We start from the raw sequence: 16765 nt of genomic DNA on the forward strand, positions 1-16765 counted from the left end.
CTGTCACACTGCCATATGGCCTGTAACATCCACACTTCTATTTTTAGTGTGCTAACTTGAATCTGTCAACCTGCGCTGGATGGCTTGCTCCCAGCTGCAGTGTAGACATACCCTAAAAGTTCCACAGTACACTTTGATGTATTCCCTATAGCTTTGGTACTGCCCACAGCAACGGGTCAAAGTGTATTATGGAGCTTTTATTGTGAGGTAGCACGATCTGCATGGCCAGTGAGTGCATGGCAAGCTAGAACGCTGTAGATTTACACTTCAGCTTGCCACACACTAACTCTCTGTATAGATGACAGGTTTCAGAGTAGCAGCCATGTTAGTCTGTATTCACAAAAAGAAAAGGGACTTAGAGACTAACAAATTTGTTTGAGCATAAGCTTTCGTGAGCTATAGCTCACTTCATCGGATGCATTTGGTGGAAAATACAGTGGGGAGATTGATATACACACACAGAGAACATGAAACAATGGGTTTATCATACACATTGTAAGGAGAGTGATCACTTAAGATAAGCCATCACCAGCAGCGGGGGGGGGGGGGAGAGGAGGAAAACCTTTCATGGTGACAAGCAAGGTAGGCTATTTCCAGCAGTTAACAAGAATATCTGAGAAACAGTGGGAGGGTGGGGTGGGGTGGGAGAAATAACATGGGGAAATAGTTACTTTGTGTAATGACTCATCCATTCCCAGTCTCTAATCAAGCCTAAATTAATTGTATCCAGTTTGCAAATTAATTCCAATTCAGCAGTCTCTCGTTGGAGTCTGTTTTTGAAGTTTTTTTGTTGAAGAATAGCCACCCTCAGGTCTGTAATCGAGTGACCGGAGAGTTTGAAGTGTTCTCCAACTGGTTTTTGAATGTTATAATTCTTGACGTCTGATTTGTGTCCATTTATTCTTTTACATAGAGACTGTCCAGTTTGACCAATGTACATGGCAGAGGGGCATTGCTGGCACATGATGGCATATATCATATGGGTAGATGCTCAGGTGAACGAGCCTCTGATAGTGTGGCTGATGTGATTAGGCCCTATGATGGTGTCCCCTGAATAGATATGTGGACAGAGTTGGCAACGGGCTTTGTTGCAAGGATAGGTTCCTGGGTTAGTGGTTCTGTTGTGTGGTGTGTGGTTCTGTGAGAGTGATGGGTCGTCCTTCAGGATAGGTTGTAGATGCTGGGAATCAACCTCAGCCTGGACCAGTCCACACAAGAGATCCACTTTCTAAATGCATCCGATGAAGTGAGCTGTAGCTCACGAAAGCTTATGCTCTAATAAATTTGTTAGTCTCTAAGGTGCCACAAGTACTCCTTTTCTTTTTACGGTGCTAATAAGCGATGGTCACATAAACACCACCCTATATCGGAAACCTACTGACCGCTATTCCTACCTACATGCCTCTAGCTTTCATCCAGATCATACCACACGATCCATTGTCCACAGCCAAGCTCTACGCTATAACCGCATTTGCTCCAACCCCTCAGACAGAGACAAACACCTACAAGATCTCTATCATGCATTCCTACAACTACAATACCCACCTGCTGAAGTGAAGAAACAGATTGACAGAGCCAGAAGAGTACCCAGAAATCACCTACTACAGGACAGGCCCAACAAAGAAAATAACAGAACGCCACTAGCCATCACCTTCAGCCCCCAACTAATACCTCTCCAACGCATCATGAAGGATGCCCCATCACTCTCTCAGATCTTGGGAGACAGGCCAGTCCTTGCTTACAGACAGCCCCCCAATCTGAAGCAAATATTCACCAGCAACCACACACTACACAACAGAACCACTAACCCAGGAACCTATCCTTGCAACAAAGCCCATTGCCAACTGTGTCCACATATCTATTCAGGGGACACCATCATAGGGCTCCTAAGTCCAATTGAATTTCACTGGCATTTGGCAGCCTAATTCCCTTAGGCTTCTTTGAAAATCCCAACCAACATTTCTAAATTTTCAGTATCACGGGACTTGTCTTGACTCTGAGACGCTACCAGGACAGGTCTTTCTGCCCATGTTCAGTATTATTGTGTTTGGCAAAGCGTTAGTGCATTGAAATATTCACCACTGTCCAGAGTCCCTGTCTCAGTAAGGATACCCCTCACATAGGTACATTTGGTGTACTTTAAGGTACTATGGTAGTTCCAACATAGCTTGAAATATACCCTCATGCTTGAGTAGCAATGCAATGCCTCCCTTCACCAGTTCAGCCTTGCAGACTGGTTTTATGTGGAGGACATTCAGTGGAACCCTTGCAGAGGGGAGAATTTCACCTTATTTTTAGGTTTTAGGTGTTGGATATTTAGGTTAAAGATTTGACTACTCGCTTTTATTTAATTTAATAATAATGACCTTTCCCCCGTTTCAAAAATTAACACTGAATGGGTGTGTTTCGTATAATTATAAGGACACCTGTCTCTTCCCTTCCCGAACTCGTGACACCAAGTCCACTGAACAACAGATGAGAACTCCTTGGAATTGACTGTGCTGTAAATTAGAAGTTTATAATACTGGGGAGAGGAACAGGGAGAAGAGAGGTTAAAAATATATATTATAAAGCAAGTTTCTTTCATAAAGGAGAAAAAAGAAAAGGAATTTTAACAGTTTACCCACCTCTCCATTTCCTGTTTAATTACTACTGTAAAGGCATATTCTGAATTCAGCCTTTTTTTCCTCCTCCTGTCTCGCAGCATGAAGTATTTTCTTTGGGGGAATCAGTGACAATTTCCTGGAGCTAGTGGAAGTGGGTTATAATCAATTATTTATATTTCTGAAACAATTAGAGGCCCCTATCAAGTTCAGAGACCCCACAATGCTAGGCCCTGTACAAACACACACACAGCCCCTGCCCCAAAGACCTTCCAATCTAAGAAATCTAGTATTCATCTCTTGCAGAACAAAGTGTTCATCTACCGTGGGAAGGAGTATGAGCGGAGAGAAGATTTCCAAGCACAGTTGATGAGCCAGTTCCCAAATGCAGAGAAGATGAACACCACCTCAGCCCCAGGAGAGGACATGAAAAATTCTTCTGGTCAATGTATCCTTAAAGATAGGAATTTACAGAATAAGGAAAAACTTGTTTTGTCAAGGGAGTCTGATAGCAACACTGTTGAAGTTCATGGTTCCTGTGAATCATGGTATGCAGCGATGGCAGTCACTGTTACTTAGGTTGGCTCAAGGGGACTTGATCATTCAAAGTTGTGAGTGTCTCGTGAGGTGCTGAGCATCCTCAAATCCTCTTAACAATGAAAAAAATAGAATCAAGCTGCTTTGCTTGCCTATAGATGTACGTGGTTCAGAGAAAAGGGATTTTGCCAGTATTAGTAAGCAGATGTGGCTTCAAGACATACAAGGCTGGATGGAGAAAAGTTGTTCACGCTCGCCACAGAGGGCAGGACAAAAGACAATGGATTCAAACTGCAGCATAGCAGATTTAGATTGAATCTCAGGAAAAACTTCCTAACTGCAAGAACAGTAGGACCACAGAACAGACTTCCTCGGGAGGTTGTGTAAGGTCCTTTACTGAAGGTATATGAAAGGAGGCTGGATAGCGTTGGATATTTTAGACTCAACAAATCCTGCATCTTGGCAGGGGGTTAGACTAGATGACTCTTGTTGTCCCTTCTAACTGTGTGATTCTAAGGTGGAGCTATGTTAAGAAGGAAGGTGCCTACAGGCAAGGGGCTCCTGTACAGTAGTACTGTGTAAATCTGTTGACTGAGGCAGTACAGCTCTGTGAACTAAATCACTATAAAATGATTTTATGGAAAGGCATGTGTTCAGCATGTGTGTGCAGTAGCATGTACACAACTCCCATTAATGCGAATAGCAATTGTATGTCTAATTCCCTTCACATCATACTCAAAACAGATTGTGTACACTTTTTGTGGGTAGGACTGTCTCTTAGTCTGTGTTTCTACAACACCTAGTACAATGGGCGTCTTGTGCTGTTGCTGAACGTCATACTGCAATCAATGGTAAAACTCCCATTGGTTTCAATAGGAGTGGAGTTATGCCAACATTGATGGGTCTTAAAAATCCACCCTAGAACTTCAAAAGTTTTGGTCCGCAAATGCTTGCGGGTACATATGACCAGTTGGTTTGATTTTGTTTACACTGGCTAACTTGCCTAAGTACACTGGTCTAAATTGGAAAAGGGAAAGGAAGAACAGTGAGGGATTAACTAGAGGATGCAAATGGAAGAAAAATATATTATGTTCTGAACTGGTAATAGATAGAAACTGCACTGAACTTGAAAAGAGGGTGAGGCTAGCAGACGTAACCTGTGTGGAACAGACAAAATAAGATAGGCATGATGTTCCACTGACCATTAGTTCCGTCAAAATCTGTAACCTGCATTGCTAAAATATTCCTATATTCCTCATGGGACTGAGCGCCAGCAAATGTTTTTTTCTGGATGTGCAACACATGCACTGTATAACCTTGAGCAAGTTGCTTCCCCACTTTGTCCCTCAGCTGTAAAAAAGGACAGTCAGGATTTTTACCTCACAGGAAAACTGTGAGAATGGATTCCTATGGTTTGGCAAGCACTTTGAGAGGCTCAGTTGGAGGGCTGTCAGTGCAAAGTGGTGTTATTAAATACAATTCATGCATTTGTTCTGTCTGTAACATCAAATATTATGAACTGCTAAATTTAGTTAATTCATGTGCTTTCACACCATATTATCAGTATTATTTACATCTTTCCAGTATTTCTTGTTTCCTTTCATTTCCATGATATTTCTGAATTATAAGAAAAGGCAATATTTCGTTGAAACATAAATATAAGTGTTTGTTTTGTACTATGCTTTTTAATGACCCGACTCACTTACTGAACATGAACCTAAAGTCTTGTAACCATTATGCATATCTTTTAAGAATACTTCATAACAGCTTGTCGAGATATCATCTGTTCCTTTCTCAGTCCCCAACACTCAAGGGGGGGGAGCACTTAAAGAGAAGCTCTTATTGTACTTAATGTACCCTCCACCCTCAAAAAACATACTTTAGCGTACAGACATGTGATAGCTTTTGAAATCCAAACAGCCTGTGGCTACCTGCTGGGTATCGTTTCAGTAATCTATTGTAATAACCAAACACACTTCATTTTTATTTGAACAGTATATTGCAATTGTCCTCAAAAGCTGCATGCAGCAATGATTGGGGCTACGTCTGCTGGCTTCCTAGAACTGCTTGTAAATAAATCATGCACATGCTTTTCTGACACTTGAAATCTAAGTTTAAATCTACTTAGTCACTGACACATGTCTTGTTACACCAGCTTGGGTCTTTTCTCTCCTTCTCAAAAATCCTTTGCTTGTGTTAGAAACACCCTGGTGGCACAGTGACATAATTCTGAACAATACTCTCCCTTCATCCCCAAAATGCACCTGTACTACTGCACTTAGGGCTTGTCTACATAATTAGTTGTGAACTAACTAGCCTAAGTGGATTCTGGTGCGTACTAAAAGTTTCCTAGCTTGTGCGGATGTTGTCCTGTTGTACTACATTAACACACACTAGGAAACTTGTGCTGCACACCAGCAGGGTCCACACGGGCCAGTTAATGCACAACATGCTGGTGTGCAGTGCACTAGAATTTCTACCCCAGCTGGTGCTGCACTAACACAACTTGTAGACAAGCCCTTAATGTTTGAAATGCCTTTGTTGGACTTGAGGGGGGTTTGGTGTGTGGGGTTTTTTTTTATGAAAAGCTAAACTAATGAGCAAACGAGAACATTTGAAAACTCTGGAGGAGGATGTTCACCGGAGTTCGGCTATCCAGAGCTGACAGGTAGCTGCGGCACCAGCAATATCTGAAGGAATTCAGCTTCAGAGAGTGATCATTTCATAAAAGTGACGAGCACCTATTTATGTGACAGCTCAGTTTCCAGTTTCACATATTTAGGCTGTTTCTCTTCTAAGGCTTGTGTGCCCACCCTCTCTCTCCCCCAGTTCTGGGGCCCTCTGTCTAATTTAGTCTTCTTTCGAGTTCACACACAGTTTACCTTTACCAACTTGGCGTGTAACAACTGTAGTGAGCAATGGCAATGGCTACCTTTAAAGTGGCAGGTCATGTATCAGGTGGCATTCCTGTCTTTTACAGGCTTTTCATTCAAGATCTTCATTAAAGGCCACATGCATGACCTACCTGAACAAGGCCTTCATTAAAGGCCACATGCATGACCTCCCTGTTCTGATTGAAACTGCCCTTGTACCACCACCTGCCCTTTACAGATCCCACTGTCATTCCTTATGTCACCAGGCAGTGGCGCCATGGCTGTGGGAGTTCCTAGCCTTTGGAATGTGCTACATCATCAAATAATCTCAAATAATCATTCTTCGCTTTATTTTAAAAAGAACTTAAAGGTATTTTCTTGTTTGGAATGTTCCTGGTAGATTGCTCACTTCTTGTCTCCTTTTCCTAATGTTCAGATCTGGACCATTAGAGAGCCACTGGTTTGGATCTGGATTCAAATGCCCCCAGCATTTGGGCGAGCAAAGGGTAACCAAAGGATCAGATATTACAGTTGAAACCCAGGATTATTTTTATCTCCTTTTAAAACTGTATGTTTATTATTTGTAGGCTTCCCTATGGAACTGATCATTGTAGTATCTGAGCACCTCACATGGAAGGAATATGGGAGTAATAAATGGAGGGAACATTGGAGAATAAATGGAGGAAAGTAATATTACCTCCATTTTACAAATGGGAAACTGAAACACAAAGAGACAGACAGACTTGCCCAAGATAACACTGGAATCCAGATCTCATGAGTCCCAGTCCAGTGCCTTAATTACTAGACTATATTTCCTCTCTAAAGGTCAGAGTCTGACATCCTTGCTCAGAATAAAGAGCAATTTACACCTAGGTAGTCCCACTGAAGTGAATGGTCATAGAGCAAGGCACTACCACACGTAAGGAAAGATGGCAGAATCTGACTGTAAGTGCTTGAGTGAAATGTATAAGAATCTGATTTATGCCCACACAATATTCTACTGAAACTAAGCACCCACTTATAAAATGGAAATCTAAGACACAAGTGACACTGTGGCAGGGTGGACTAGGTCTGGAGGCCTCGTGGCCTTGCATCACCTTGACCCAGAATAGAGTGGCGAGAAGTCCTCCAGGCATCTTAGAGGGGGCTGCTGGAGTGACTAATAAGGGGCCAGAAGGGCCAGATAAAAGGCAAGCAGTAGAGCAGAGCTTTCAGTTGCTGTGTGGAGCTTGATGAGAGAGAACCAGGTGCCTGGCTGGCTAGACAAAAAGCAGAACTGCGAATAGCTGACTGCAGAGAGTTCACCAGACAGAACTGGGCCCAGCAGAGGCTGCCAAAGACCGGGTGCCTGGCTGGATGGATAGAGTAGTAGCAGGACCATGAAAAGGTCAGTGCAGGCAGGCTGAGCCCAGGGGACTGATCCCAGGACCTGGCCAGACCAGGTGAGGGTATTGAGATGGGCCCTGCTGGTCTGGTTGCAGACTGAGCCCTGAGAGGGCTGCTGAAAAAGACACCAGTTGAGGGTACCGAAATGGACTCTGGCTGGGTGGTTGAAGAAGGCAGTACCTCAGGAAAGAAACCTAAGACCTATGGCGCCATACCAGGGCCATGATAAGAACTCAGAACTGCATACCCCAGAAGGGGTGGGCTGAGCTGCCAAAGACCAGCTGAGAGAACCAGCCGCTGGGGTGGGGTCCTTGCAAGAGGCAGGATGTAAGACCAAAAAAAAAAAAAAAAGCAGGATCACACCTAACCAAGAGAAAAGGGGCCATGCACAAGAGGTGGGGGCTGCCCCCCATGAAAGAACTGTGTTTGCAGGCACTATCCGCCAAAGAATAGGGGGCATGCACAAGAGGTGGGTGCCGACCCTGTTACAGACGCACAGTAATTTGGACAAAGATCTAAAACTTCATGACATTTTGTCAATCGATGCCACACGCTATGCCTATGTCAAAGTTAAGTAATGAAAATATTTGTATCAAATAGGCTTTGTTTTGTAATACAATAAACTATTCAGTGTGATAAATTAACTCACAGGCACTCTAACCTAACAGTAAACCTACTCAGATACCTGATACTGTATTGTATATATCTCAAAATTAGTCTGTTTTTTTCAGTGTTAATGCCAAATATTTCCTCTCTAGAATAAAAATCTTAGGAAGATTGCTCTTGGACAACAGGTTGTTCGTTTTCCAGGCTACATACTATCTTTCATATGTCCTTAACCTGTGTGATTTTAGACATTCAGTGCTTTACTGTGCAACCAGTTTTGGAGGAGCATACCAGATTCAAAAATAAGCCAGTACCCGATCAAATCATAAAGTAAGTTTATTTGTGTTGGATAAATGTTACCATAAAGGTGTGAGAATCTGGGTTAATAGTCTATGGAGAAAGATTTTTTTTTTTATAAACACAGCCAATTTATTGTTGAGCCAGGGTGCATGCACTTATCTCAGTTACTAAATGTATTTTTCCTGACATTTCAGATAATCTCATCAGCCATTTAAACACTACTGTCTGCTTACAGAAAAAAACCCAAATTACTCTGGATATGTGGCCAGATTCTGTTCTAATATATACCCACTGCAGCTTCATTGATTTCAGTGGGACTGAATGGTTGTGTGCCTGGGTAATGTTTTGCCACAGTCTGCTTTTCTTCTCCCAAAAACACACTTCTCAGCCTCTTATTCCAGTTCCCTGGGGAAATTGCAGGGGGATGGAGGATGTGTGTGTTTGTTTGTTTGTTTAACAGAACATGAGTTTGTATACTTGTCTGACCTCCAAACCAATGCCACTGTTTGTTGCTAATACACTTCCTCACAGCCTATGGGGTAAGGTCAATGGGAATCGGAAGGAAGCAAATGTTAGTTTCTTCAAATTCCCTCCTGAAACTGCTCATTTAAAGCATGAGCTAAGAGCAGCAGCAATAGGGAACTGGGGATAGGTTTAGATTAAAAGATCTACCTGGCTAGTAGCAAGAACCACCTAAACAAACACACACAGGTGAGCACTGGGGGCAGGAGAACCAATATTAGTAGAGGACCAGAGGCAGGTCCAGTTTAAAAACTACTCTCTATGCTATTGTAGCCTCAGGGCAATGCTTCGCTCCTCTCCCTCTCTTCCCAGTGATGTAACCTGTGGTGGTTTCAGCAACACCAAGACAGCATCTCTACAACTGCTGCTTTTCTGTTCTTCCACCATGCCTAATTCAGAGAGCTCTGGAGCTCCAGGAACAGTGACACCACTCATCCTGCTTGCCCTACCTGCCTGAGACAGCTGCTGTCACCTCTGAACGTTAAAACTCACTGGTGTTTGCATGGCACTCTCTTGCTTTCTCTAATTTTCCCAACATATCTACTCATAATTATTTTTTTGGTCCTTCCTTCCTTCCTTCCTTCCTTCCTTCCCTGCTTATCCTCTCCTGAGCTCTACTCTCATCTGGCTCTGCCCTCAGAAGACTGCTCCCTGAGTTCATAGGCTGGGGAGGGAGAATCCTGCTGCTGCCTGGTGCCCTAGAGTGGGTGGATCTTCCTCCTAAATCCAAGTCTGGATTGGATTCACACACCTCATCTCCCTCCCTACCCAGATGCCGGGGGCTCACAATGCTCCTGGGAAGTCTTTTGTTCCTGGGGACTGGCTCCATCCCCCGAAAACTCTTCCTTCCCAGAAACTAGGATGACCAGATGTCCCTATTTTATAATGACAGTGCCAATTTGGGGGGCTTTATCTTATATAGGCTTCTATTACCACCCCATCCCCTGTCCTGATTTTTCACACTTGCTAGCTGGTCACCTTATCAGAAACATACCTGGGTCCTGATGTCCCACATATTAATAATCATCTAGCTGCTCCAGTTTCAGATCTCTTATTGCTACTAGTAGTCCTAGGAAAAAGTGGTCAAAACTGAATTCCCTTTTTAGTGTGCCCTTACTATTGAAGTATGGCAGATATCGTAGAGGTGGCGTTCCATGTATTGGTTTAGAAGGTTTTAATTCAATGGGAAGAAAAATGTACATCTTTAATGGAGTGGAAATGTGCTAGCTTGGTTCAAATCTGCTCTCAGTAGCCACTTGCACCCAATCTATTCAGCTGTCATATATGGCAAGGATATTAGCGCTATACATGCTCTCCTTGGAACTGATCATTGCTAGGTAATATCTTTCTTTTCAGGAACACACAGATAACAGCAAATTATCCTTATCTTTTTAGTCTAATCTGGTTCAGGCAGCTTTGCAGAAATATAAGACTCAGTGATATCTTCTTAGTTGAATAAAAGGGTCTTGATTCTTAGCTAAGAGAATTTTCTGAAAGCAATGTGAGGCAGCTGCATTTTGCATGGGAACAATGGTGTCATGTAGTTCCACATTTGAAGGAATGTCAGGTTTACCTTTAACAATATTGGCATTAAGTCTCTTCAAAAAGAAGGCTGAAAGTTCAACAGCCTTTTATTGCCTTATTAAATACAGTTAGAATCCACTGCCTGGCTCCTTCTGATTTATAAAATGTTCCACAGGCTTTTGTTTCATTCAGAATGGATTACAGCAATTCTTTGTCTGCAGATTTGTCAGTAGCATCTTTACAGATATTGCAACTAATCCAGAATGCAAAAGCATGAATGATCCACCTAAAACTAAAAGGATGGGAACAAGCACATTTCTCTTATTTTGAAATGAAATGTAATTCGTTGCTCCCAGTTTCATCTTGAATGTATTTTATAATTGGTGACTGACAAGCACCTCAGTGAAACTGGCTCTCTTTGACTGGACTTTAAAGTCACTGCAATGCCAGCCACAGTTTGAACTTGGTGCTGTAAGACTGCACTAAATATCTTCCACCAAAAATAGGAAGGATTTATTTTTGAGAAGAGTACTTGTTTGTAAGTATAAATCTTATTTGTAAGAGGTGATTTTAGGGTATTCATTCTAGTAAAGTGGTTGAAAATTTCTGTCCTAAAAGGGGTTATATAAAATTATTTGAATTGATATGCCTCTTTAATCAGCGTGATTTACCAAAGAGGTAATTTCAGTGGTTGTCACCTAGTTCAGGAATCATACACTCCCAATAATGAGCAAAATGAGAGAGCTCTTTGGCCAGACTCGGCCCTATGTTTTCTAAGCCTACTCAGCCAAAATACCAGGTCATTTTTTAAATTCTTTCTGGAAATATTTATGTAAGTTGCACCTAGTCCTATAACATTGTTTGTGCCCTGTAAAGTCCATCTCTGCTTGGCTTGGCTTTAAATTGAATTCCTATAAATAAATCAAGTCTCCTGGGCAGTAAAATATTTAAAGTATGTTTTGTGTTCTTTTCAAGTTACCTCTCAATCCTCTCTAATTGTATGGTAAAGTGGGCTGGGGTGGGGGGGAAGGGTGGCAGCGCGAGGGCGAGGTGGATGTTCCTCTTGCCGTGCAACAGTAGTTGAAGATTATTTTGTAGCTAAGGAGATCATAGTATGAAAATGCACTGGATGCTACTGGTGTATTCGACCTTGATATTCCATTTCTATTAGATTTTTTTTTCAAAATCCATCAAGAGTGACAAGAAATAGCTGTTTATGGCTTCATATGTTTAATAAACTGCTATTTTGCTGTGTTGTAGGCAGAATTATCAAGAGATCTGATCAACTGATTTGGCATCGGAAGTGTTTGAACAGGCACACATTTAAGTCCAAAACAAAATATAATCTAGTCCACTTGGTCACTTACTGTTCTTAACAATATACAGTGCTTTTTGGGTCAATCCGTAAAACAGAATTCAGAGGTACATGTCAATAAAAGCAAAACCCTCCACTACAACTCCCCCTAAGTATTTCAGCTGTATTCTGAAAGGCTCACATCCTCCAGGTCACAATCAAGGCATGTCTGTGATGAAACTTAGTGCTACTGTCCCTGTTTGGTGGATAAATGATTTCAGTCTTCCATGCTGTTATTGCTGCACTTTTTCACAAACACTAAATGACACTTAATTTAAAAAATAAAATCAGACAAAAAGAGATCCATTTACTTTGATGGTGGGATCCAGCTGTACTTGAATTATGCTTTTTACATCTTCTTTAAATCTTTCAGCTTTTATAAATCCAACTACGTTCAACGATTCCACTACTCAAGACCAGTCAGGAAAGGATCTGTTGACCCTGAAAATGAATTTGCTGTAAGTAATTTTTTGACATGGCAGTATCTTTGTAAAACATGTTGGCGTTGCTGTGCGTGTGAATTCAGAGATTAATCCTTTAATAGTCATGCCAAGCTTCCCAACTATGGAAGGCCTAGTTTCAAAATCTGAAACAAGACCTATTTTCATTTCAACTACAGTACAATTTAAATCTAGGGCTTCTCTATTTCTACATTACTCTAAGTACTTTTCAACATAGTCTCGTTTTACATTTCCTGATATGTACCCTAATTTCCCATTTTATGATCTTAATACTTGATTGTTTGAATTTTAGGTGAAACCTCTCAGTTAAGTAAGTTAAATACAATTTGGTTGTGCAGGAAAGTTCTCTAGTAAAATTTTCTATTGTTAAGCAAGACAAAATATAAATATCAATAAAATGCATTGCCACTAGTACTTAATAATTGCTCCACTCATAAGCTACCGGTATGAGCTAAGGAGTGTAAATTGTCTGTTTTCATCACTCATGTGAAGTGATGAGTACTGTATATACCATACTGACTCACATCAGCTGTTCAGTAATGAAACAGCTACAAATCATGTTCATGGTTTTAATATACTTTGAGATCTACAAGTGCTATAAATTATATGATTTTTATAGGTTTCAGAGTAGCAGCCGTGTTAGTCTGTATTCGCAAAAAGAAAAGGAGTACTTGTGGCACCTTAGAGACTAACAAATTTATTAGAGCATAAGCTTTCGTGAGCTACAGCTCACTTCGTGCATCCGATGAAGTGAGCTGTAGTTCACGAAAGCTTATGCTCTAATAAATTTGTTAGTCTCTAAGGTGCCACAAGTACTCCTTTTCTTTTTATGCTTTTTATAATGTCATGTACAACAGTATGGTAAGTTTTCTTACTTTAGAGGAATAAATATATAAAGTTTTATTATATCATAAAATTGTATAGCTGAATATATTTTTCTAGTCACATTTTATGGTAAGCCAGTGTTGTCAGGATGTTGGTGGGGAAAACAACTTAAGTTTTCAGATTTGTAAGAGCACCTTATTTCAAAATTGTACAAAGCACTTAAATTATGTGTATTGTTCTGAACAGTGACTAATAGCACTAACTAGTGATAGGTCTTGTGTGGGCAGGGACTGTACACACTGTCCCACACCCAGAGCAAGTGACACTAGCTGCCTCCTGTGCTCCCAGTTCTAGAACTTTAACATCCTGGCATGGTGATGTGTAATGCATCTGTCTAAGAATCAGACACTGTAGTAACACATTGTACCTTTTGAGGAAGGTAAATATTAGTATTTGTTTTACATATGGGACACTTGAAAGTGAGGCTGTGTCTGCATTAGACCTGTTGTTAAAATTTCCCACAGTTGCTACTACCAACTCAGCTCCCCATGGTAACAATAATAGGAGGAGCATTACAGAAGGCAGGCTGCTAGCTGCTTAATTCGCCATGTTGTCTAACCTGTTTACAGCAACAAAGTGGTTACAATTCTGACACTGTAATATAGAACTCCTCCTGCTGCTAGGACCAGGTGTTTTCCTTAAAGTTTCTTAATTCCGAGTAAAGAAGTCCAGAGTAAGTGATTTACTAGAGATCACACAGTCAATAGTGGCAGAGTTGGGAATAGAAATTTGGGGGTTCCTTACCTGGTAGAGACTGAGAACGTAATGATGACCTAGTTTTGAAACAATAAACCACAAATTGCTGTGCTGGATTCCCTTTGCTGCATTTTTCTATGCAGAAATTATCCTGTGTCATTTTTCTACCTAATCTTTTATTTTGCAATGTAATTTCTATCAACTTCTATCCTGAAAAGACTAAGGTTTCAATCCTGTCTCTTTTTTTTTAAAAAAAAACCAACAGTCTATGTGGATTGAGAGAACATCATTTGTTACAGCTTACAAACTTCCTGGAATTCTGCGTTGGTTTGAGGTTGTCTCCATGTCACAGGTGGGTATTTACATGCTAAATATCCTGATATACAAATTAATGTATATAAATGCAGTGTAGTGGTTCTAACACAGATTTATTTTGAGATTAAATGGATCAAATGTTTGTTTGTTTATTTATTTATTTGTTTGTTTGTTTTCTAAATCTACTCACAAGACTGCTACTCTGTACATTTTAGGTTTTTTTGTGAAATCCCTGAAAGCTACATGGAAACTATTTTAAAGCATCATAATAGAAGCTCAAACTAATGTATATCCGAAATTAAAAAAATGACACCATGGCTAAACAGCAGAGTGAAAGAGGCAGTTAGAGGCAAAAAAGACAATCTTTAAAAACTGGCAGTCAAACCCTATACAGGAAAAACAGAAAGGAGCATAAACTCTGGCAAGTCAAATGCAAAAGTATAATTAGGCAGGCCAAAAAAGAATTTGCCGAACAACTAGCAAAAGACACAAAAACTAAGAGCAAAAAAAAAAAAAGTTAAGTACATCAGAAGAAGGAAGCATGCCAACAACCAGGGAGGCCACTGGGGTACATCTACATGGAATTAAAAGACCTGCAGCATGGCTGTGGCTGGCTTGGCCAGCTGGTTCAAGCTGCTGGGACTCGAGCTTCAGGGCTCATTTGGGCTCAGGCTGGAGACTGAGTTCTCACAGCATCCTAGAGCTCTGGCTCCAGCCCAAGTATGGACATATACATAGCAATTTTTGAGCACTGGAGCTCAAGCCCCACTGGCTTGAGACAGCTTACCTGGCCCAGCCGCAGGTTTTTTATCCCTGTGTAGACAAACCCTGGATGATCAAGGTGCTAAAGGATCACTCAAGGAAGATGGACCTGTTGCACAGAATTAAATGAATTATTTGCATTGGTCTCCTCTTCAGAAGGTGTGAGAGAGATTCCCACACCTGAGCCATTCTTTTAAGGTGACAAATCTAGGGTGACAGATTGAGATGTCAATAGAGGTAGTTTTTGAATAAACAGGTAAATTAAACATTAAGAAGTTACTAGTATGGTATTCACCCAAGGAATCTGAAGCAACTCTGGTATGTAATTTATCACTTAAATCAGTGTCTGTCCCAGACGACTTTAGGATACCTAATGTAGTGCCAATTTTTTAAAAAAGGCTCCAGAGGAAATTCTGGCAATTACAGTGTGATTAAACCTAATTTCAGTACCAGACAAACTGGCTGAAACAGTAGTAAAGAACAGAATTATCAGACACATAGTTGAACATGATATGTTGTGGAAGAGTCAACACAACATGCTTCCCCAATCTTTTAGAACTCTTTGACTGGAGTCAACAAGTGTGTGGACAAGGGTGATCCGGTAGATACAGTGTACATGGATTTTCAGAAAGCCTTTGACAAGGTCCCTCACCAAAGGCTCTTCAGCAAAGTAAGCAGTCCTGGCATAAGAGGGAAGGTCCTCTTGAGGAGCAGTAACTGGTTAAAAGATAGGAAACAAATGGTAGGAATAAATGGTCACTGTCATTAGATAGGATACTGGGCTACATGGACTCTTCCCATTATTATGTTCTTGTATTGCTGTGGCAGGTGGTTGGCAGCTTTTTACCAGTGGCTGGTAAAATATTGACCAATATTTGTTGAGTACAAAAGTTGTCTCTTTCACCAACAGAAGATGGTCTAATAAAAAATATTACCTCACCCAACTTGTATGTATCATGGAAAACATAACATTTTGACATTTTATTGCAAATGAATAAAACATATATGTAAAAGGTAGAAGATAACCATATATCTTGCCTGACAATTTTTCTACTAGATTTTGACAGAATCTCTACTTTAATGCAATACATTGAAATGACTGACACCTCAGCCCTGCTGTGGTTAAAGATTACAACTCATATATCCTTTGTAAGGTACAGTCCTGAGACTCCCTGACAACAGGGATAGTCAGTCTTAAAAAAAAAAAAAGTGGTCATGGGCAAGCATCTTGGCTTTTAGAGTGAGGGCTTATCGACACAGATGCTTTATGTGCAGCAAACCAGAGTGTAAATCTACAGCACACTAGCTTTCCGAACACTAACTAGCTGTTTGGACCCTGTTACCAAGCACTAATTGTTCTGTAGTGTTAGCACAAGGTAGCAGGTTCCTCTGGGCCAGCTAGTGCATAGCAAGCTAATGCACTGCAGATTTACACCCTGGCTTGTTGCACGTAAAGTGTCTGTGTAGACAAGTTCTGAGGTATTGTTGGTACATGGTGGGCCAAAGAGGTGTTGGCAATTGCTAGTACAAAAATAATTTAAGATTCCTTCAGTTTTACTAATTCTGACCTTCCTTGTTTTGAGGAGTTTGTCAACATTATTTATACTTGGGGAAGAAAGCTTCTCTTTATATTATTTCAGTTTTTGTCTGCTGTAATTGCACAAAAGTAGTTCTCAGCATCATATTTATTACAGTTCCCTTTAATTGACACTGGCGATCTGAGATCATCTGAAGGAAATCCCTTTGGTGATGACTTATCATAAAACATGATAATAGTATCCCCTTTGGTAATATGAACATTATAAGTTCTCAGAGGTATCGCTCTGATTTCCTCATAAAATGCACATAAAACTTAAAATTTATGGCCACTAAAAGATTTGGACAATTTTTAAAATTATTGTTTTTGCCTTATTGTATACGTGATCACTTCCTTTCTTCAGG

General features: G+C 40.8%; 1 protein-coding gene across 2 annotated transcripts in view; it reads left to right on the plus strand.

Moving 5' to 3' along the window:
• Nucleotides 1-16765, plus strand: part of DOCK2 (dedicator of cytokinesis 2) — a 493769-nt gene that overhangs the window by 451253 nt on the left and 25751 nt on the right. For both annotated transcript variants that reach the window (XM_038413725.2, XM_043491017.1), the window contains exons 41-44: nt 2910-3051; nt 8254-8335; nt 12079-12163; nt 14013-14099. In XM_038413725.2, the coding sequence (XP_038269653.1) occupies nt 2910-3051; nt 8254-8335; nt 12079-12163; nt 14013-14099 (396 nt within the window). The remainder of the gene's footprint in view (nt 1-2909; nt 3052-8253; nt 8336-12078; nt 12164-14012; nt 14100-16765) is intronic.

Source organism: Dermochelys coriacea, chromosome 8 (assembly GCF_009764565.3).
Source record: "Dermochelys coriacea isolate rDerCor1 chromosome 8, rDerCor1.pri.v4, whole genome shotgun sequence".
Taxonomy (NCBI): domain Eukaryota; kingdom Metazoa; phylum Chordata; order Testudines; family Dermochelyidae; genus Dermochelys; species Dermochelys coriacea.